The sequence below is a fragment of the Oncorhynchus masou genome, chromosome 31 (assembly GCF_036934945.1).
Source record: "Oncorhynchus masou masou isolate Uvic2021 chromosome 31, UVic_Omas_1.1, whole genome shotgun sequence".
Taxonomy (NCBI): domain Eukaryota; kingdom Metazoa; phylum Chordata; class Actinopteri; order Salmoniformes; family Salmonidae; genus Oncorhynchus; species Oncorhynchus masou.
In genome coordinates, this window is record NC_088242.1 from 70,138,232 (window position 1) to 70,161,122 (window position 22,891).

At 37.6% G+C, this 22,891-nt stretch overlaps 1 protein-coding gene across 1 annotated transcript in view; it reads left to right on the forward strand.

Moving 5' to 3' along the window:
• Positions 1-22,891, forward strand: part of LOC135525000 (FERM domain-containing protein 4A-like) — a 147,392-nt gene that overhangs the window by 74,424 nt on the left and 50,077 nt on the right. The window contains exons 5-9 of the mRNA XM_064952794.1: positions 14,800-14,884; positions 16,345-16,401; positions 19,881-19,903; positions 22,420-22,503; positions 22,607-22,672. Of these exons, the coding sequence (XP_064808866.1) occupies positions 14,800-14,884; positions 16,345-16,401; positions 19,881-19,903; positions 22,420-22,503; positions 22,607-22,672 (315 nt within the window). The remainder of the gene's footprint in view (positions 1-14,799; positions 14,885-16,344; positions 16,402-19,880; positions 19,904-22,419; positions 22,504-22,606; positions 22,673-22,891) is intronic.

The following is a 22,891-nucleotide window of genomic DNA, read 5'->3' on the forward strand; positions in this document are numbered from 1 at the left end:
TGTTGTATTATTGTATGGGGTGTTGTATTATTGTATGGGGTGTTGTTTTATTGTATGGGGTGTTGTATTATTGTATGGGGTGTTTTATTATTGTATGGGGTGTTGTTTTATTGTATGGGGTGTTGTATTATTGTATGGGGTGTTTTATTATTGTATGCAGTGTTTTATTTTTGTACTGGGTGTTGTATTATTGTACTGGGTGTTGTATTATTGTATGGGGTGTTGTATTATTTTATGGAGTGTTGTATTATTTTATGGAGTGTTGTATTATTGGATGGAGTGTTGTATTTTTGTATGGGGTGTTGTATTATTGTATGGGGTGTTGTATTATTGTATGGAGTGTTGTATTATTGTATGGGGTGTTGTATTATTTTATGGGGTGTTGTATTATTGTATGGGGTGTTGTATTATTGTATGGAGTGTTGTATTATTTTAAGGGGTGTTGTATTATTGTATGGGGTGTTGTATTATTGTATGGGGTGTTGTTTTATTGTATGGGGTGTTGTATTATTGTATGGTGTGTTTTATTATTGTATGCAGTGTTTTATTTTTGTACTGGGTGTTGTATTATTGTACTGGGTGTTGTATTATTGTATGGGGTGTTGTATTATTGTATGGGGTGTTTTATTATTGTATGGGGTGTTGTATTATTGTATGGGGTGTTTTATTGTTGTATGGGATGTTGTATTATTGTATGGGGTATTGTATTATTGTATGGGGTGTTGTATTATTGTATGGGGTGTTGTATTATTTTATGGAGTGTTGTATTATTGTATGGGGTGTTGTATTATTGTATGGGGTGTTGTATTATTGTATGGGGTGTTGTATTATTGTATGGGGTGTTGTATTATTGTATGGAGTGTTGTATTATTGTATGGAGTGTTGTATCATTGTATGGAGTGTTGTATTATTTTATGGGGTGTTGTATTATTGTATGGGGTGTTGTATTATTTTATGGAGTGTTGTATTATTTTATGGAGTGTTGTATTATTGGATGGAGTGTTGTATTTTTGTATGGGGTGTTGTATTATTTTATGGAGTGTTGTATTATTGTATGGGGTGTTGTATTATTGTATGGAGTGTTGTATTATTTTATGGGGTGTTGTATTATTGTATGGGGTGTTGTATTATTGTATGGGGTGTTTTATTATTGTATGGGGTGTTGTATTATTGTATGGGGTGTTTTATTATTGTATGGGGTGTTTTATTGTTGTATGGGATGTTGTATTATTGTATGGGGTATTGTATTATTGTATGGGGTGTTGTATTATTGTATGGGGTGTTGTATTATTTTATGGAGTGTTGTATTATTGTATGGGGTGTTGTATTATTGTATGGGGTGTTGTATTATTGTATGGGGTGTTGTATTATTGTATGGGGTGTTGTATTATTGTATGGAGTGTTGTATTATTGTATGGAGTGTTGTATCATTGTATGGAGTGTTGTATTATTTTATGGGGTGTTGTATTATTGTATGGGGTGTTGTTTTATTGTATGGGGTGTTGTATTATTGTATGGGGTGTTTTATTATTGTATGCAGTGTTTTATTTTTGTCCTAGGTGTTGTATTATTGTACTGGGTGTTGTATTATTCTATGGGGTGTTGTATTATTGTATGGAGTGTTGTATTATTGTATGGGGTGTTGTATTATTGTATGGGGTGTTGTATTATTGTATGGAGTGATGTATTATTGTATGGAGTGTTGTATTATTTTATGGGGTGTTGTATTATTGTATGGGGTGTTGTATTATTGTATGGGGTGTTGTTTTATTGTATGGAGTGTTGTATTATTGTATGGGGTGTTTTATTATTGTATGCAGTGTTTTATTTTTGTACTGGGTGTTGTATTATTGTACAGGGTGTTGTATTATTGTATGGGGTGTTGTATTATTGTATGGAGTGTTGTATTATTGTATGGAGTGTTGTATTATTGTATGGGGTGTTGTATTATTTTATGGGGTGTTGTATTATTGTATGGGGTGTTGTATTATTTTATGGAGTGTTGTTGTATTTTATGGGGTGTTGTATTATTGTATGGGGTGTTGTATTATTGTATGGGGTGTTGTTTTATTGTATGGGGTGTTGTATTATTGTATGGGGTGTTTTATTATTGTATGGGGTGTTGTTTTATTGTATGGGGTGTTGTATTATTGTATGGGGTGTTTTATTATTGTATGCAGTGTTTTATTTTTGTACTGGGTGTTGTATTATTGTACTGGGTGTTGTATTATTGTATGGGGTGTTGTATTATTTTATGGAGTGTTGTATTATTTTATGGAGTGTTGTATTATTGGATGGAGTGTTGTATTTTTGTATGGGGTGTTGTATTATTGTATGGGGTGTTGTATTATTGTATGGAGTGTTGTATTATTGTATGGGGTGTTGTATTATTTTATGGGGTGTTGTATTATTGTATGGGGTGTTGTATTATTGTATGGAGTGTTGTATTATTTTATGGGGTGTTGTATTATTGTATGGGGTGTTGTATTATTGTATGGGGTGTTGTTTTATTGTATGGGGTGTTGTATTATTGTATGGTGTGTTTTATTATTGTATGCAGTGTTTTATTTTTGTACTGGGTGTTGTATTATTGTACTGGGTGTTGTATTATTGTATGGGGTGTTGTATTATTTTATGGAGTGTTGTATTATTTTATGGAGTGTTGTATTATTGGATGGAGTGTTGTATTTTTGTATGGGGTGTTGTATTATTTTATGGAGTGTTGTATTATTGTATGGGGTGTTGTATTATTGTATGGAGTGTTGTATTATTTTATGGGGTGTTGTATTATTGTATGGGGTGTTGTATTATTGTATGGGGTGTTTTATTATTGTATGGGGTGTTGTATTATTGTATGGGGTGTTTTATTATTGTATGGGGTGTTTTATTGTTGTATGGGATGTTGTATTATTGTATGGGGTATTGTATTATTGTATGGGGTGTTGTATTATTGTATGGGGTGTTGTATTATTTTATGGAGTGTTGTATTATTGTATGGGGTGTTGTATTATTGTATGGGGTGTTGTATTATTGTATGGGGTGTTGTATTATTGTATGGGGTGTTGTATTATTGTATGGAGTGTTGTATTATTGTATGGAGTGTTGTATCATTGTATGGAGTGTTGTATTATTTTATGGGGTGTTGTATTATTGTATGGGGTCTTGTATTATTGTATGGGGTGTTGTTTTATTGTATGGGGTGTTGTATTATTGTATGGGGTGTTGTATTATTTTATGGAGTGTTGTATTATTTTATGGGGTGTTGTATTATTGTATGGGGTGTTGTATTATTGTATGGGGTGTTGTTTTATTGTATGGGGTGTTGTATTATTGTATGGGGTGTTTTATTATTGTATGCAGTGTTTTATTTTTGTACTGGGTGTTGTATTATTGTACTGGGTGTTGTATTATTGTACTGGGTGTTGTATTATTGTATGTGGTGTTGTATTATTGTACTGGGTGTTGTATTATTGTATGGGGTGTTGTATTATTTTATGGGGAGGTGTATTATTCTATGGGGTGTTTTATTGTTGTATGGGATGTTGTATTATTGTATGGGGTATTGTATTATTGTATGGGGTGTTGTATTATTGTATGGGGTGTTGTATTATTGTATGGGGTGTTTTATTATTGTATGCGGTGTTTTATTTTTGTAATGGGTGTTGTATTATTGTACTGGGTGTTGTATTATTGTATGGGGTGTTGTATTATTGTATGGGGTGTTGTATTATTGTACTGGTAGTTGTATTATTTTATGGAGTGTTGTATTATTGTATAGGGTGTTGTGTTATTTTATGGAGTGTTGTATTATTGTATGGGGTGTTGTATTATTGTATGGGGTGTTGTATTATTGTATGGGGTGTTGTATTATTTTATGGAGTGTTGTATTATTGTATGGGGTGTTGTATTATTGTATGGGGTGTTGTATTATTGTATGGGGTGTTGTATTATTGTATGGAGTGTTGTATTATTGTATGGAGTGTTGTATCATTGTATGGAGTGTTGTATTATTTTATGGGGTGTTGTATTATTGTATGGGGTGTTGTATTATTGTATGGGGTGTTGTTTTATTGTATGGGGTGTTGTATTATTGTATGGGGTGTTTTATTATTGTATGCAGTGTTTTATTTTTGTACTGGGTGTTGTATTATTGTACTGGGTGTTGTATTATTGTATGGGGTGTTGTATTATTGTATGGAGTGTTGTATTATTGTATGGAGTGTTGTATTATTGTATGGGGTGTTGTATTATTGTATGGGGTGTTGTATTATTTTATGGAGTGTTGTATTATTGTATGGAGTGTTGTATTATTGTATGGGGTGTTGTATTATTTTATGGGGTGTTGTATTATTGTATGGGGTGTTGTATTATTTTATGGAGTGTTGTATTATTTTATGGGGTGTTGTATTATTGTATGGGGTGTTGTATTATTGTATGGGGTGTTGTTTTATTGTATGGGGTGTTGTATTATTGTATGGGGTGTTTTATTATTGTATGCAGTGTTTTATTTTTGTACTGGGTGTTGTATTATTGTACTGGGTGTTGTATTATTGTATGGGGTGTTGTATTATTGTATGTGGTGTTGTATTATTGTACTGGGTGTTGTATTATTGTATGGGGTGTTGTATTATTGTATGGGGTGTTGTATTATTTTATGGGGAGGTGTATTATTGTATGGGGTGTTGTATTATTGTATGGGGTGTTGTATTATTGTATGGAGTGTTGTATTATTGTATGGAGTGTTGTATTATTGTATGGGGTGTTGTATTATTGTATGGGGTGTTGTATTATTTTATGGAGTGTTGTATTATTGTATGGAGTGTTGTATTATTGTATGGGGTGTTGTATTATTTTATGGGGTGTTGTATTATTGTATGGGGTGTTGTATTATTTTATGGAGTGTTGTATTATTTTATGGGGTGTTGTATTATTGTATGGGGTGTTGTATTATTGTATGGGGTGTTTTATTATTGTATGGGGTGTTGTATTATTGTATGGGGTGTTTTATTATTGTATGGGGTGTTTTATTGTTGTATGGGATGTTGTATTATTGTATGGGGTATTGTATTATTGTATGGGGTGTTGTATTATTGTATGGGGTGTTGTATTATTTTATGGAGTGTTGTATTATTGTATGGGGTGTTGTATTATTGTATGGGGTGTTGTATTATTGTATGGGGTGTTGTATTATTGTATGGGGTGTTGTATTATTGTATGGAGTGTTGTATTATTGTATGGAGTGTTGTATCATTGTATGGAGTGTTGTATTATTTTATGGGGTGTTGTATTATTGTATGGGGTGTTGTTTTATTGTATGGGGTGTTGTATTATTGTATGGGGTGTTTTATTATTGTATGCAGTGTTTTATTTTTGTCCTGGGTGTTGTATTATTGTACTGGGTGTTGTATTATTCTATGGGGTGTTGTATTATTGTATGGAGTGTTGTATTATTGTATGGGGTGTTGTATTATTGTATGGGGTGTTGTATTATTGTATGGAGTGATGTATTATTGTATGGAGTGTTGTATTATTTTATGGGGTGTTGTATTATTGTATGGGGTGTTGTATTATTGTATGGGGTGTTGTTTTATTGTATGGAGTGTTGTATTATTGTATGGGGTGTTTTATTATTGTATGCAGTGTTTTATTTTTGTACTGGGTGTTGTATTATTGTACAGGGTGTTGTATTATTGTATGGGGTGTTGTATTATTGTATGGAGTGTTGTATTATTGTATGGAGTGTTGTATTATTGTATGGGGTGTTGTATTATTTTATGGGGTGTTGTATTATTGTATGGGGTGTTGTATTATTTTATGGAGTGTTGTTGTATTTTATGGGGTGTTGTATTATTGTATGGGGTGTTGTATTATTGTATGGGGTGTTGTTTTATTGTATGGGGTGTTGTATTATTGTATGGGGTGTTTTATTATTGTATGGGGTGTTGTTTTATTGTATGGGGTGTTGTATTATTGTATGGGGTGTTTTATTATTGTATGCAGTGTTTTATTTTTGTACTGGGTGTTGTATTATTGTACTGGGTGTTGTATTATTGTATGGGGTGTTGTATTATTTTATGGAGTGTTGTATTATTTTATGGAGTGTTGTATTATTGGATGGAGTGTTGTATTTTTGTATGGGGTGTTGTATTATTGTATGGGGTGTTGTATTATTGTATGGAGTGTTGTATTATTGTATGGGGTGTTGTATTATTTTATGGGGTGTTGTATTATTGTATGGGGTGTTGTATTATTGTATGGAGTGTTGTATTATTTTATGGGGTGTTGTATTATTGTATGGGGTGTTGTATTATTGTATGGGGTGTTGTTTTATTGTATGGGGTGTTGTATTATTGTATGGTGTGTTTTATTATTGTATGCAGTGTTTTATTTTTGTACTGGGTGTTGTATTATTGTACTGGGTGTTGTATTATTGTATGGGGTGTTGTATTATTTTATGGAGTGTTGTATTATTTTATGGAGTGTTGTATTATTGGATGGAGTGTTGTATTTTTGTATGGGGTGTTGTATTATTTTATGGAGTGTTGTATTATTGTATGGGGTGTTGTATTATTGTATGGAGTGTTGTATTATTTTATGGGGTGTTGTATTATTGTATGGGGTGTTGTATTATTGTATGGGGTGTTTTATTATTGTATGGGGTGTTGTATTATTGTATGGGGTGTTTTATTATTGTATGGGGTGTTTTATTGTTGTATGGGATGTTGTATTATTGTATGGGGTATTGTATTATTGTATGGGGTGTTGTATTATTGTATGGGGTGTTGTATTATTTTATGGAGTGTTGTATTATTGTATGGGGTGTTGTATTATTGTATGGGGTGTTGTATTATTGTATGGGGTGTTGTATTATTGTATGGGGTGTTGTATTATTGTATGGAGTGTTGTATTATTGTATGGAGTGTTGTATCATTGTATGGAGTGTTGTATTATTTTATGGGGTGTTGTATTATTGTATGGGGTCTTGTATTATTGTATGGGTGTTGTTTTATTTATGGGGTGTTTATTGTATGGAGTGTTGTATTATTTTATGGAGTGTTGTATTATTTTATGGGGTGTTGTATTATTGTATGGGGTGTTGTATTATTGTATGGGGTGTTGTTTTATTGTATGGGGTGTTGTATTATTGTATGGGGTGTTTTATTATTGTATGCAGTGTTTTATTTTTGTACTGGGTGTTGTATTATTGTACTGGGTGTTGTATTATTGTACTGGGTGTTGTATTATTGTATGTGGTGTTGTATTATTGTACTGGGTGTTGTATTATTGTATGGGGTGTTGTATTATTTTATGGGGAGGTGTATTATTCTATGGGGTGTTTTATTGTTGTATGGGATGTTGTATTATTGTATGGGGTATTGTATTATTGTATGGGGTGTTGTATTATTGTATGGGGTGTTGTATTATTGTATGGGGTGTTTTATTATTGTATGCGGTGTTTTATTTTTGTAATGGGTGTTGTATTATTGTACTGGGTGTTGTATTATTGTATGGGGTGTTGTATTATTGTATGGGGTGTTGTATTATTGTACTGGTAGTTGTATTATTTTATGGAGTGTTGTATTATTGTATAGGGTGTTGTGTTATTTTATGGTATTAGTGTTGTATTATTGTATGGGGTGTTGTATTATTGTATGGGGTGTTGTATTATTTTATGGAGTGTTGTATTATTTTATGGAGTGTTGTGTTTATTGTATGGGGTGTTGTATTATTGTATGGGGTGTATCATTGTATTATTGTATGGGGTGTTGTATTATTGTATGGGGTGTTGTATTATTGTATGGAGTGTTGTATTATTGTATGGGGTGTTGTATTATTTTTTATGGGGTGTTGTATTATTGTATGGGGTGTTGTATTATTGGGGTGTTGTATTATTGTATGGTGTTGTGTTGTATTATTGTATGGGGTGTTGTATTATTGTATGGGTGTTGTATTATTGTATGAGTGTTTATATTTATGGGGTGTTGTATTATTGTATTGGGGTGTTGGGGTGTTGTATTATTGTATGGTGTTGTGGGGTTGTATTATTGTATTATTGGGGTGTTGTATTATTTATGGGGTGTTGTATTATTGTATGTTGTGTATGGGGTGTTGGGTGTTGTATTATTTTTTATGGGGTGTTTTATTATTGTGGGGTGTTGTAGTGTTTTATTTTTGTACTGGGTGTTGTATTATTGTATGGGGTGTTGTATTATTGTATGGGTTGTTGTATTATTGTATGGGGTGTTGTATTATTGTATGGGTGTTGTATTATTTAGTGTTGTATTATTGGAGTGTTGTATTATTGTATGGGGTGTTGTATTATTGTATGGGGTGTTGTATTATTTTATGGAGTGTTGTATTATTGTATGGAGTGTTGTATTATTGTATGGGGTGTTGTATGGGGTGTTGTATTATTTATGGGGTGTTGTATTATTTTATGGAGTGTTGTATTATTTTATGGGGTGTTGTATTATTGTATGGGGTGTGTATTATTGTATGGGGTGTTGTATTATTGTTATTGTATGGGGTGTTGTATTATTGTATGGGGTGTTTTATTATTGTATGCAGTGTTTTATTTTTGTACTGGGTGTTGTATTATTGTACTGGGTGTTGTATTATTGTATGGGGTGTTGTATTATTTTATGGAGTGTTGGTGTTGTATTATGGATGGAGTGTTGTATTTTTGTATGGGGTGTTGTATTATTATTGTATGGGGTGTTGTATTATTATTGTATGGTATGGGGTGTTGTATTATTTTATGGTGGATGGGGTGTTGTATTATTGTATGGGGTGTTGTATTATTGTATGGGATGTTGTATTATTGTATGGGGTATTGTATTATTGTATGGGGTGTTGTATTATTGTATGGGGTGTTGTATTATTTTATGGAGTGTTGTATTATTGTATGGGGTGTTGTATTATTGTATGGAGTGTTGTATTATTGTATATTCATTTATGGAGTGTTGTATTATTTTATGGGGTGTTGTATTATTGTATGGGGTGTTGTATTATTTTATGGAGTGTTGTATTATTTTATGGAGTGTTGTATTATTGGATAGTGTTGTATTTTTGTATGGGGTGTTGTATTATTTTATGGGTGTTGTATTATTTTATGGAGTGTTGTATTATTGTATGGGGTGTTGTATTATTGTATGGAGTGTTGTATTATTTTATGGGGTGTTGTATTATTGTATGGGGTGTTGTATTATTGTATGGGGTGTTTTATTATTGTATGGGGTGTTGTATTATTGTATGGGGTGTTTTATTATTGTATGGGGTGTTTTATTGTTGTATGGGATGTTGTATTATTGTATGGGGTATTGTATTATTGTATGGGGTGTTGTATTATTGTATGGGGTGTTGTATTATTTTATGGAGTGTTGTATTATTGTATGGGGTGTTGTATTATTGTATGGGGTGTTGTATTATTGTATGGGGTGTTGTATTATTGTATGGGGTGTTGTATTATTGTATGGAGTGTTGTATTATTGTATGGAGTGTTGTATCATTGTATGGAGTGTTGTATTATTTTATGGGGTGTTGTATTATTGTATGGGGTCTTGTATTATTGTATGGGGTGTTGTTTTATTGTATGGGGTGTTGTATTATTGTATGGGGTGTTTTATTATTGTATGCAGTGTTTTATTTTTGTCCTGGGTGTTGTATTATTGTACTGGGTGTTGTATTATTCTATGGGGTGTTGTATTATTGTATGGAGTGTTGTATTATTGTATGGGGTGTTGTATTATTGTATGGGGTGTTGTATTATTTATGGAGTGATGTATTATTGTATGGAGTGTTGTATTATTTTATGGGGTGTTGTATTATTGTATGGGGTGTTGTATTATTGTATGGAGTGTTGTTTTATTGTATGGAGTGTTGTATTATTGTATGGGGTGTTTTATTATTGTATGCAGTGTTTTATTTTTGTACTGGGTGTTGTATTATTGTACTGGGTGTTGTATTATTGTATGGGGTGTTGTATTATTGTATGGAGTGTTGGTATGGAGTGTTGTATTATTGTATGGGGTGTTGTATTATTTTATGGGGTGTTGTATTATTGTATGGGGTGTTGTATTATTTTATGGAGTGTTGTTGTATTTTATGGGGTGTTGTATTATTGTATGGGGTGTTGTATTATTGTATGGGGTGTTGTTTTATTGTATGGGGTGTTGTATTATTGTATGGGGTGTTTTATTATTGTATGGGGTGTTGTTTTATTGTATGGGGTGTTGTATTATTGTATGGGTGTTTTATTATTGTATGCAGTGTTTTATTTTTGTACTGGGTGTTGTATTATTGTACTGGGTGTTGTATTATTGTATGGGGTGTTGTATTATTTTATGGAGTGTTGTATTATTTTATGGAGTGTTGTATTATTGGATGGAGTGTTGTATTTTTGTATGGGGTGTTGTATTATTTTATGGAGTGTTGTATTATTTTATGGAGTGTTGTATTATTGTATGGGGTGTTGTATTATTGTATGGAGTGTTGTATTATTGTATGGGGTGTTGTATTATTGTATGGGGTGTTGTATTATTGTATGGGGTGTTGTATTATTGTATGGAGTGTTGTATTATTGTATGGAGTGTTGTATTATTGTATGGGGTGTTGTATTATTGTATGGGGTGTTGTATTATTGTATGGGGTGTTGTATTATTTTATGGGGTGTTGTATTATTGTATGGGGTGTTGTATTATTGTATGGAGTGATGTATTATTGTATGGAGTGTTGTATTATTTTATGGGGTGTTGTATTATTGTATGGGGTGTTGTATTATTGTATGGGGTGTTGTTTTATTGTATGGAGTGTTGTATTATTGTATGGGGTGTTTTATTATTGTATGTTTTATTTTTGTACTGGGTGTTGTATTATTGTACTGGGTGTTGTATTATTGTATGGGGTGTTGTATTATTGTATGGAGTGTTGTATTATTGTATGGAGTGTTGTATTATTGTATGGGGTGTTGTATTATTGTATGGGGTGTTGTATTATTTTATGGAGTGTTGTATTATTGTATGGAGTGTTGTATTATTGTATGGGGTGTTGTATTATTTTATGGGGTGTTGTTTATTGTATGGGGTGTTGTATTATTTATGGGGTGTTGTATTATTGTATGGGGTGTTGTATTATTTATGGGGTGTTGTATTTTGTCCTGGGTGTTGTATTATTGTACTGGGTGTTGTATTATTCTATGGGGTGTTGTATTATTGTATGGAGTGTTGTATTTATGGGGTGTTGTATTATTTTATGGGGTGTTGTATTATTGTATGGGGTGTTGTATTATTGTATGGAGTGATGTATTATTGTATGGAGTGTTGTATTATTTTATGGGGTGTTGTATTATTGTATGGGGTGTTGTATTATTGTATGGGGTGTTGTTTTATTGTATGGAGTGTTGTATTATTGTATGGGGTGTTTTATTATTGTATGCAGTGTTTTATTTTTGTACTGGGTGTTGTATTATTGTACTGGGTGTTGTATTATTGTATGGGGTGTTGTATTATTGTATGGAGTGTTGTATTATTGTATGGAGTGTTGTATTATTGTATGGGGTGTTGTATTATTGTATGGGGTGTTGTATTATTTTATGGAGTGTTGTATTATTGTATGGAGTGTTGTATTATTGTATGGGGTGTTGTATTATTTTATGGGGTGTTGTATTATTGTATGGGGTGTTGTATTATTTTATGGAGTGTTGTATTATTTTATGGGGTGTTGTATTATTGTATGGGGTGTTGTATTATTGTATGGGGTGTTGTTTTATTGTATGGGGTGTTGTATTATTGTATGGTGTGTTTTATTATTGTATGCAGTGTTTTATTTTTGTACTGGGTGTTGTATTATTGTACTGGGTGTTGTATTATTGTATGGGGTGTTGTATTATTTTATGGAGTGTTGTATTATTTTATGGAGTGTTGTATTATTGGATGGAGTGTCGTATTTTTGTATGGGGTGTTGTATTATTTTATGGAGTGTTGTATTATTTTATGGAGTGTTGTATTATTGTATGGGGTGTTGTATTATTGTATGGAGTGTTGTATTATTGTATGGAGTGTTGTATTATTTTATGGGGTGTTGTATTATTGTATGGTGTGTTGTATTATTTTATGGAGTGTTGTATTATTGTATGGGGTGTTGTATTATATTGTTCTAACAACAAATCACTATCAAATACATTTCCTTGTGTTCATGGTAAGTTAACCAGTGTCTAGATATCAGTACAGATGCAATAGTATTATATTGTTGCTATTATCTCTGTTATAACTGCTATTAGTCCCACACACAGATACACACACGCATTCAAATGCTTATTAATACAATGCAATCACACACACACACACTCACACACACTCACTCTGCCACACAGCCACACAGTGTGTGTGTGTGTGTTTCAAGCTTATTTACAATATATACACGTGTTTTGTTTTGGGGAAGGGGGTTTGTGGGGCTTAATTGTGTAGTGTTTAGCAATCAAAATAAGAGTCTGGTAGCAACAGTTGTGTGTGTGTAGCATGAATGTACTGTGTGTGTGTGTGTAGCATGAATATACTGTGTGTGTGTGTGTGTGTGTGTGTGTGTGTGTGTGTGTGTGTGTGTGTGTGTGTGTGTGTGCGTGTGCGTGTGCGTGTGTGGATGAGTGAATATCTATGTTGGTGTGTGAGTGAGTGAGTGAGTGAGTGAGTGAGTGAGTGAGTGAGTGAGTGAGTGAGTGAGTGAGTGAGTGAGTGAGTGAGTGAGTGAGTGAGTGAGTGAGTGAGTGCATGTGTGTTAATGGTGCGGAGAGTCAGTTTAGGTGGTCAGTCCAGTTCAAGTGTTAAGTGGTTTGATGGCTTGTAGAAACTGGTTTTGAGCCTGTTGCTATCAGACCTCAAGCTCCAATACTGTCTGCCCATGGTAAGAGATTGAACATCTTGTGTGTGGGGTCCTTCCTACAGGCCTTTGTCCTGGATTGGTGGGAGCACATCCCAGTGATATTCTCGGCTGTCTTCACAACCCTCTGGAGGGCCTTACGGTCGTGGATAGATCAATTCCCGTACCAGCTCATGATGCAACCGGTCCGGACGCTCTCGTTGGTGCAGCGGTAGTATTTCGAGAAGACATGGGGCGGCATGCCAAATTTCTTCAGCCTCCTTAGGAAGTAGAGACGCTGTTGCACCCTCTTGATGAGAGTGGTGGTGTTGTTGGTCCATGGCAAGTCCTCGGTGATGTGGACGCCGAGGAACTTAAAACTGCTGACTTTCTCTACTGCAGTCCCGTTGATGTGGATTTTGGTGTGTTCCCTTCTCTGCTTCCTGAAGTCAACAATCAACTCTTTTGTTTTGTTGACGTTGAGGGAGAGGTTGTTGTCCTGGCACCATAATGCCAGTTCATTTACCTCCTCCCTATAGGCTGACTCGCCGTTGTTGGTTATCAGGCCTACAACCATTGTGTTGTCAGCAAACTTGAGGATGGAGTTGGTGTCATGGGTGAAAAGGGAGTACAGCAGAGGGCTGAGGTCACACCCCTGTGGAGGATTGTTGCCAATCCTCACAGCCTGTGATCTGCCCGTCAGGAAGTCCAGGGTCAAGTTGCAGAGTGTGGTGTCCAGCCCCAGGGCTCTGAGCTTGGTGTTGAGCTTGGAGGGAACAATAATGTTGAATGCTGAACTGTATAAACAGCATTCTCACATAGGTGAGCCTCTTGTCCAGATACGTTATGGGTGTGTGAGAACCGATGGAAATGTTATCTTCCATGGATATGTTGGAGCGGTCGGCACATTTTTGTGGGTCAAGTGATGCTGGCATTCTGGCCTTGATGTGGACCAGTACCAACCTCTAGAAGTGCTTCATGATGACCAAGGCGGAGGGATGAGTGCGAAGGGGCGATAGTCATTTGGGCATGTCACCTTGTTTTTTGGGGGGCACTGGGACGATGGTGGTCTCCTTGAAGCAGGTGGAGACTACAGCCTGGAACAGGGACAGGTTGAACATCCGAGAAGATGCTCGCCAACTGGTCAGCACACAGTCCGAGGACGAGACCAGGGATACCTGGTCATCCGGAGCAGCAAGAGTCCTCCAGGATGGCTCGGTATTGTCTGCCTCAAAGAGAGCATACAATATGTTAAGCTCGTCTGGTTGGTATGCGTCGGTGGGCACCACACAGCTGGATTTGCCTTTGTAGTCCGTGATAGTCTGTAGTCTTGCCACATGCATCCCGAATCTGAGTTGGCAAACATAATTTCAAGTTTGAGTCTTTATTGTCTTTTTGCATCCCTAATGGATTTGTGGAGCTCGTGTCTGCTTGCCTTGTACATGTCACACGCCACAAAATCATCGCTGCGCGTTCTGCTGACATTGAATGCTGCAGTACTGGCTCTCTGCGTTGTTCACATTTCTCCGTTCATCCAGTGGTATGGTTGGGGTATGTCCTGATTTTTATTGTGGGTACAACATCATCAACACAGGAACTGTATGGAAGCCTAATGACTGCTGACACCTAGTGGACACTGTGCTCACTGCAGTTCTGCCACACAGTATTCTGGATCTTTTTTATTTGATTTATTTAACTCTTTTTTAACTAGGAAAGTCCGTTAAGAACAAATTCTTATTTACAATCTATAATAATGGGTTTGGAACTACTGTGGATTGAATGAGCTTCTATTGATGTCAGTCTGGTTCCAGGCAACATAACATTTCAACATTGTGTCATGGTCTATAATACTGAAATGTAATTTATGTTTCTGTTCATCACAGGTATTAGAGAGTATGTCATACCTGATGATCTATAATAATGGGTTTCATTGACTATGTGTTACAGGTTTTACATAGAGAGTATTTCCTACCTGAAGGACAATGCTACTATCGAACTATTCTTCCTCAATGCTAAGTCCTGCATATACAAGGTAAGTTAGTCATTACCTGTAGTTGTGTTTGCATACTTGTTTTTTTATCGATGATTCATCCTTCAGCAGTGTATTTATTTTCCCATTCATGTCATAACTGCACCACAAGGGGGCATATGTGGGTTGTTGGGTCGTCAGTGTGATGTTTGAACAGATATAACATTAGCTAAGCTCATGCTATCTCCAGCACCAAAAGTGTTAACTGGCCTCTGCCAGCAAAACGCCTCCACCAACAGAGATGCTAACACTCCAGCAACACCCAGATGTTTTCCTAATATATCCCCAGCAATAATAGCTTAGCATATGCTAACACATAGCCAGTACTTCACACCTAAGGATAGGCTGTTTATAAAGGGAGCCTGGCTCACTCTGACGGGCCAACTAGTGAAGAGAGGATCGTCTGTGAAGTCTCCAGACACGTTCCAATAGATCAAAATAGACCACGTTGCTATATTTTTTTACTTTCCATAAATCAACCTATTACCACATGAAAACAGATAGTTTAGAGTTTCGCCTGGTCTCTCAGTGTCAATGTTAAACACGTGGATACGTTTAAGATGTTAGAGTTGTGTTGCTGATATTGAGTCATTATAATGCAGTCATCTCCTGTCTGCGTTGATGGAGTGCATGTTTTACACTGGACCACACACACACTGACACACACACCCTGACAGAAACACACACACACACACACACACACACACACACACACACACACACACACACACACACACACACACACATTGCTAGGCCACAGCCCCATGGTGAGAGCCCATGCTGGGTGGTAGTGCACTCAGTGTTGTGTTTCACTCTGCTGTCTGATCTCTTAACCAATTAACTGCCAGGGATCGTATACAGGACATTCCTTACATACCTGACCCCTTTAGTCACTAGTCACCCCTTAACACCCACACACACTTCCCTCAGACTCCCTTCCGTGTGTGTGAGTAGGCCCAGTCCCAGCATTGCTCATCTAAGTAAACAGGATGGGGAGACAAAGTGAAAGACAGAGACTCTGTAGAATGAAAGCGAGTCACCAGTGCATTCCCTCATTCTCTCTTCCCCCATCATACTGTCATCTCTGAGCTGAAGCAGAGAACACAACCCCCCGTGAAGAGAGGGCAACAAATCAGGGAGGGAGAGGAAACAAGGGATAGATGAAACAAAACAATGAGGAAAGGGTCCTGTGGAAAATGTGATAGACAAATGTGTATTTTGTATGAATGTGTTTTTCATCATTGTATTGTAGGTACATCATTACAGTATTGTCATAGGATGAATGTGATGTATGAAATGTGCCCCTCGCAAGGATTAGTTTTATTAGCACTGCGAGTTCAGAGTCAAGAAATAACCTTATCTAATGCGTTCATTCTCTCTCTCTCTCTCTCTCTCTCTCTCTCTCTCTCTCTCTCTCTCTCTCTCTCTCTCTCTCTCTCTCTCTCTCTCTCTATTTCTCTAAGGAGCTCATTGAGGTGGACAGTGAGGTGGTCTTTGAGCTGGCCTCCTATATCCTACAGGTAAGTCAGTACTCTGACTCCAACATATGTGGGTGTTCCAGACACAGACCACATTACTCACTTGACCTTTCCAGAAATAGTGAGCTGTCTCTCCTTTAATCCTGCTTTATATTAGAAGTGTTGTTCCTCTAGCCTGGATCTGTGTCTGCTCTAGCCAACTCCTCTGACTGTTGCTATAGGTATGTCATGTTTATCATTAGAAAAATCAAGATGTTAATTGAATGGGTTCCAATCCCTAGTTCCAGGGAGTGAGTGTGTATATTGGCCAGGGAGTGTGTAGGGTTCCCCCTCAGTGTAGGTCAGCCCATTACCTCAGTATCCTGCAACATCAGCGTACACACACTCAGACTGTGGTGTGTGTGTGTGTGTGTGTGTGTGTGTGTGTGTGTGTGTGTGTGTGTGTGTGTGTGTGTGTGTGTGTGTGTGTGTGTGTGTGTGTGTGTGTGTGTGTGTGTGTATGTGTGTGTGTGTGTGTGTGTGTGTGTGTGTGTCCGCCGGTGCAGATTTATCAGGTAGGTATCTCTTGGCCTTTAGAGGTTTGGCTCCAGATGGATAATATTTCTCTCTGATTTCACTACAGGAGACCTCACCGTACTCTCACTCACCCACCCACCCGCCCGCCCACCCACACAGACACAAACACACACACGCACACACATATACACACTCACTACCTGACCCACAAAAGCCAGTGTTATCCCCTCCATAATAGTGTATGCAGGGGCACAACTTTCACTGGTGATGGCCCCACATTCTGAAATTGCCTTTTTGTCCCCCCCAGTTTCATCATTGGAAAGTGATACTAAACCAGTCAACGGGGGCTTTAGGACCCTGCGGATGCCTCCGAGTGGTCGGTTAGGTTGTTTGGAGTGTTTATCCGACTGGATTTAAAAAGTAAATAAATAATTATGTCCCCCCAACTTCTAAAGCTAAAGGTGCGCCCCTGGTTGTATATATCAGTTAAATAAAGGTTAAATAAATCAAATGTTATTGGTCACATACACATGGTTAGCAGATGTTATTGGTCACATACACATGGTTAGCAGATGTTATTGCGAGTGTAGCGAAATGCTTGTGCTTCTAGTTCGGACAGTGCAGTAATATCTAACAATTCCACAACAACTACTAATATCTAACAATTCCACAACAACTACCTAATACACACAAATCTAAAGGGATGTAATAAGAATAAATACATATACATATATGGATGAGCGATGACCGAGCGGCATAGGTAAGATGCAATAGGTGACATAAAATACAGTATATACAGTGCCTTGCGAAAGTATTCGGCCCCCTTGAACTTTGCAACCTTTTGCCACATTTCAGGCTTCAAACATAAAGATATAAAACTGTATTTTTTTGTGAAGAATCAACAACAAGTGGGACACAATCATGAAGTGGAACGACATTTATTGGATATTTCAAACTTTTTTAACAAATCAAAAACTGAAAAATTGGGCGTGCAATATTATTCAGCCCTTTTACTTTCAGTGCAGCAAACTCTCTCCAGAGTTCAGTGAGTGGATCTCTGAATGATCCAATGTTGACCTAAATGACTAATGATGATAAATACAATCCACCTGTGTGTAATCAAGTCTCCGTATAAATGCACCTGCACTGTGATAGTCTCAGAGGTCCGTTAAAAGCGCAGAGAGCATCATGAAGAACAAGGAACACACCAGGCAGGTCCGAGATACTGTTGTGAAGAAGTTTAAAGCCGGATTTGGATACAAAAATATTTCCCAAGCTTTAAACATCCCAAGGAGCACTGTGCAAGCGATAATATTGAAATGGAAGGAGTATCAGACCACTGCAAATCTACCAAGACCTGGCCGTCCCTCTAAACTCTCAGTTCATACAAGGAGAAGACTGATCAGAGATGCAGCCAAGAGGCCCATGATCACTCTGGATGAACTGCAGAGATCTAGAGCTGAGGTGGGAGACTCTGTCCATAGGACAACAATCAGTCGTATATTGCACAAATCTGGCCTTTATGGAAGAGTGGCAAGAAGAAAGCCATTTCTTAAAGATATCCATAAAAAGTGTTGTTTAAAGTTTGCCACAAGCCACCTGGGAGACACACCAAACATGTGGAAGAAGGTGCTCTGGTCAGATGTAACCAAAATTGAACTTTTTGGCAACAATGCAAAACATTATGTTTGGCGTAAAAGCAACACAGCACATCACCCTGAACACACCATCCCCACTGTCAAACATGGTGGTGGCAGCATCATGGTTTGGGCCTGCTTTTCTTCAGCTGGGACAGGGAAGATGGTTAAAATTGATGGGAAGATGGATGGAGCCAAATACAGGACCATTCTGGAAGAAAACATGATGGAGTCTGCAAAAGACCCTGAGACTGGGACGGAGATTTGTCTTCCAACAAGACAATGATCCAAAACATAAAGCAAAATCTACAATGGAATGGTTCAAAAATAAACATATCCAGGTGTTAGAATGGCCAAGTCAAAGTCCAGACCTGAATCCAATCGAGAATCTGTGGAAAGAACTGAAAACTGCTGTTCACAAATGCTCTCCATCCAACCTCACTGAGCTCGAGCTGTTTTGCAAGGAGGAATGGGAAAAAATGTCAGTCTCTCGATGTGCAAAACTGATAGAGACATACCCCAAGCGACTTACAGCTGTAATCGCAGCAAAGAGTGGCGCTACAAAGTATTAAGGGGGCTGAATAATTTTGCACGCCCAATTTCAGTTTTTGATTTGTTAAAAAAGTTTGAAATATATATATATACATATGGGATGAGTAATGCAAGATATTTAAACATTATTCAAGTGTCAAAGCATCATTGAATTGAGAATGACTCATATATTCCAGTTAAATTATTGAATTTGATTTTCATTTGAAGTAGTAAACAGCATACAGAATTGCATTTCAAATCTGAATTCAAGGAAATGTAATTAAATTGTGAAATTCAATGAAATTCAAAAGCCTCTTCTATTCTTCTATTCTATTTTAGGTATAGTCTATACAAATATACATATTGTACATAAAACATAATTTTACATGCAGAAACATTTTTGTTGAAACAATAGATTTCCAGGACCAACTCTTAAAATGAATGACCAAGGAAACAAAGCCTATATACGAATATAATAAGTTATGAATCACTTTGTTCAATATGGGGAAAATACTACATTTCCCAGAATACATTAGTTTAACCCTCATGTTGACCCTGAGGCCTTCAAAAAGAAGCTAAATAAATTAAATGGTTAGTGGAAATATAATTGCCTACTCTAAGCACTAAGGTTAAAAGAGGTATCTTTGGTATCTGGAAGTGTGACCTGTAAGATTCAATGAAACTCCCATCTTCTATGACTGAGTGGAACTTCTTTGAAATGCATTGAATTAAATTCTACTTCCAATTTCAAATAATGAGTTGAATGTGAGTAAATTCCAAAATTCTGAATTGAGCCCAACCCTGGTGCTAAGCACCTCTATGTCTTTCTCTCTCCAGGAGGCTAAAGGTGACTTCATCAGGTAAGAACAGTCATTATGTATCTCTACTACAGTAAGCTGTATGTGTGTAATGTACAATAGAGGGTGGCCCACATGTTTCTTTGGTTTTTGGTTGAGGGGAAGGTGGGATAGGTGTGTGTGTGTGTGTGTGTGTTTGTGTTTGTCTGTGTGTTGACAAATGTAAAATGTGTGTGTGTGTGTATGTGTGTGTGTGTGTGTGTGTGTGTGTGTGTGTGTGTGTGTGTGTGTGTGTGTGTGTGTGTGTGTGTGTGTGTGTGTGTGTGTGTGTGTGTGTGTGTGACAGGGGGACAATTACACCCTGTGTAGGGGGTCTGTCCCTGGCCCTCTGAGCCCCTCAGAGCAGCAAAGCAAATCGCTCTGCGCCCTCTCCTCTCAAAGGACCTGCCTTTGTCTGCCTGTCCTCCCTCTATCCCTCTCTCCCTTTCCTCTCAACCCCAGTCCCCTGATTCACTCTCTCCATCCAGCTCTGAAGCGTCTGTCTTTAGAGAGGGTCAGTGGGGCGTAGCTTATTGTAGTGTGTGTGTGTGTGTGTGTGTGTGTGTGTGTGTGTGTGTGTGTGTGTGTGTGTGTGTGTGTGTGTGTGTGTGTGTGTGTGTGTGTGTGTGTGTGTGTGTGTGTGTGACTGGGCTCCACTGTGCATGACTGCTAGCCAATTAAGACCAGAGCAGTGTAACAGGGTGAGACGAAGCCGGGGAGGGCAGCTCACATGATGAGGCTTCTGCCCCCTAAAACACTTTGCTCTCTATTGATTTACACTTTAATGGGGATGCATGATATATCGGCCACTGTATCGGTTTGGACAGTGAAGGTTAGTTAGAAGCATCGTAGTGAAAATGTGCATTTACAAAATTACATGTGTTTGCAATTATATTACAGTGTATAACTTTGGTAATTTATAATGGTGTTTTTTGCATTATTATCTAGCTTTAAATACAGATGGATTGCAAGGCCTTTACAGTTAAAGGGAAACACATACAGTATCTTATCGTTGCTCTGTATTTTAGAGAGGTAAAGGATACAGATTATTCATCAGTGTGTGAGCGGTGAAGACAGTGTAGATTAGAGGGTTGAACAGCGTTCACCTTTGACCCTATATCCTCTTCCTCACAGAGAACATAAATAAACATGGCGTCCCACTGAGATCTGGAATGTGACACACACACACACACAGAAAAGGAGGTCATGATTCACCAAATCATGCCAAAATGGTAAAGGCCAGAGATGTAGTGGGGGATAAATTATGTTTACACAACTTTTTTGGTGAATAAATAGCATTTACAGACATATTAGGCTAGATATTACGCTAGCATTGTTTGCTAGCCTTTTTTGAGGCCCTAGGTGGGATTTGGTTGGTGGGCCCCCCACATCGCGGGCAAAACATTTTAGTGACCTCCTAGATGGCGGAGAGAAAGTTTTCTGCAATCGTACACAGTTTTCCATGGGGCAGAGAGAACATTTTGTAATTTTATAAAACATGTCATGCAATTCTACTAATTTTCCCATGGGAGGATGGAGAGACATTTTTGCCGTTTTAAAGCTAATTTCCTGCCATTCAACACATTTTGCCATGTCTTATGCCATGTAAATGATATCTGAGTGGGTGTGACTTACAAAATCAATGGGGGTCCCCTGGAGGTCAAGGCCCCTGGGCACGTGCCCTGTGTGCCCGGGCTTATTCAGCCATGATTTCTACAAGTTTAGATAGCTGGCTAGACTACCTTACCAATCTAAAAATGATTAGCTGACATGGCTAATTGGGTGACTGTCAGTGACTGACCTAACAAGAGAAAATCTGCTGATGCACAACCAAAATATTCTTCTATTCTAACTCTCAACAGTAAGTTGAGACCCCGGCTGAGTTATATATATATATATATATATATAATACAAAGGTTTTTGTTTTTTGGGGTCCGGGGTCCTGGGTGACCGCCTATGTCGCTTATGCTTGGGGCCGGCTCTGATTCTTTGTGCTGTGGTTTCCAGATTGGGTGGTAGAGGTTGGGATTGGGAACCATTGCTCTCAGTCAGGTGTTAGGTTACTGTTATATTTCCAGAGTGTTAGCTGCATTGTTGCCAGTGCTTTCCCCCAGTCTCAGTCTCAGGGGGCTGGGAGGGTTAGGGGATTACAGACGGGTTTAAGACTGGGAGTCTGGGGTCTTCGTCATCTCTCTCTCTCTCTCTCTACAGCTGTTCCCTAGATAGCACCCAGCCAGCTGTGTGACTGTCTTATCAGTCCCCCTAAAACACAACAGGGCAGCATTACCCCCCCCCCCACACACACACACACACACACACCTTGTCAGTTACTAACTCTGGCCAAACCCATAGATGAATCATGAGGAAATACCCTTGGATTAAAGTCAATACATCATTGGAGTAGACAAACATCACATTATTGGAGACACGTTTTGGACGGGCATATATCACTAATGCCAATCTGTCTCTAACATCTCTTGGCAGTTTGAGTTCAGTGTGTGTTCACAGTAATGACATGCGTGTTTCTGTATGTGTTGCAGTAATGACGTGACAAGGTCAGACCTGAAGAAGCTTCCAGCTTTGCCGACTCAGGCCCTGAAGGAACACCCATCTCTGGCCTACTGGTTAGTCCCAGCCTGTCTTATTGGCCTCATTGACCAGGACCACCAAACTCTACTGCCTGGTAGCTATGATTCAGTTATATTTTGTGTATGTTTTCTGTTCCAGTGAGGACCGGGTGATAGAACACTACAAGAAGCTCAATGGACAGTCCAGAGGGCAGGCCATAGTCAAGTAAGACTGGACAAGGGAAGGGTGTGTGTGTGTGTTTAAGTGTGTGTCTCGTTTTCTCTTTCTGCATGCTCTCTCTCTTGAGCTGTGTGTGTGTGTGTGTGTGTGTGTGTGTGTGTGTGTGTGTGTGTGTGTGTGTGTGTGTGTGTGTGTGTGTGTGTGTGTGTGTGTGTGTGTGTGTGTGTGTGTGTGTGTGTTTGCCCCATGTTCTCTTTCTGCATG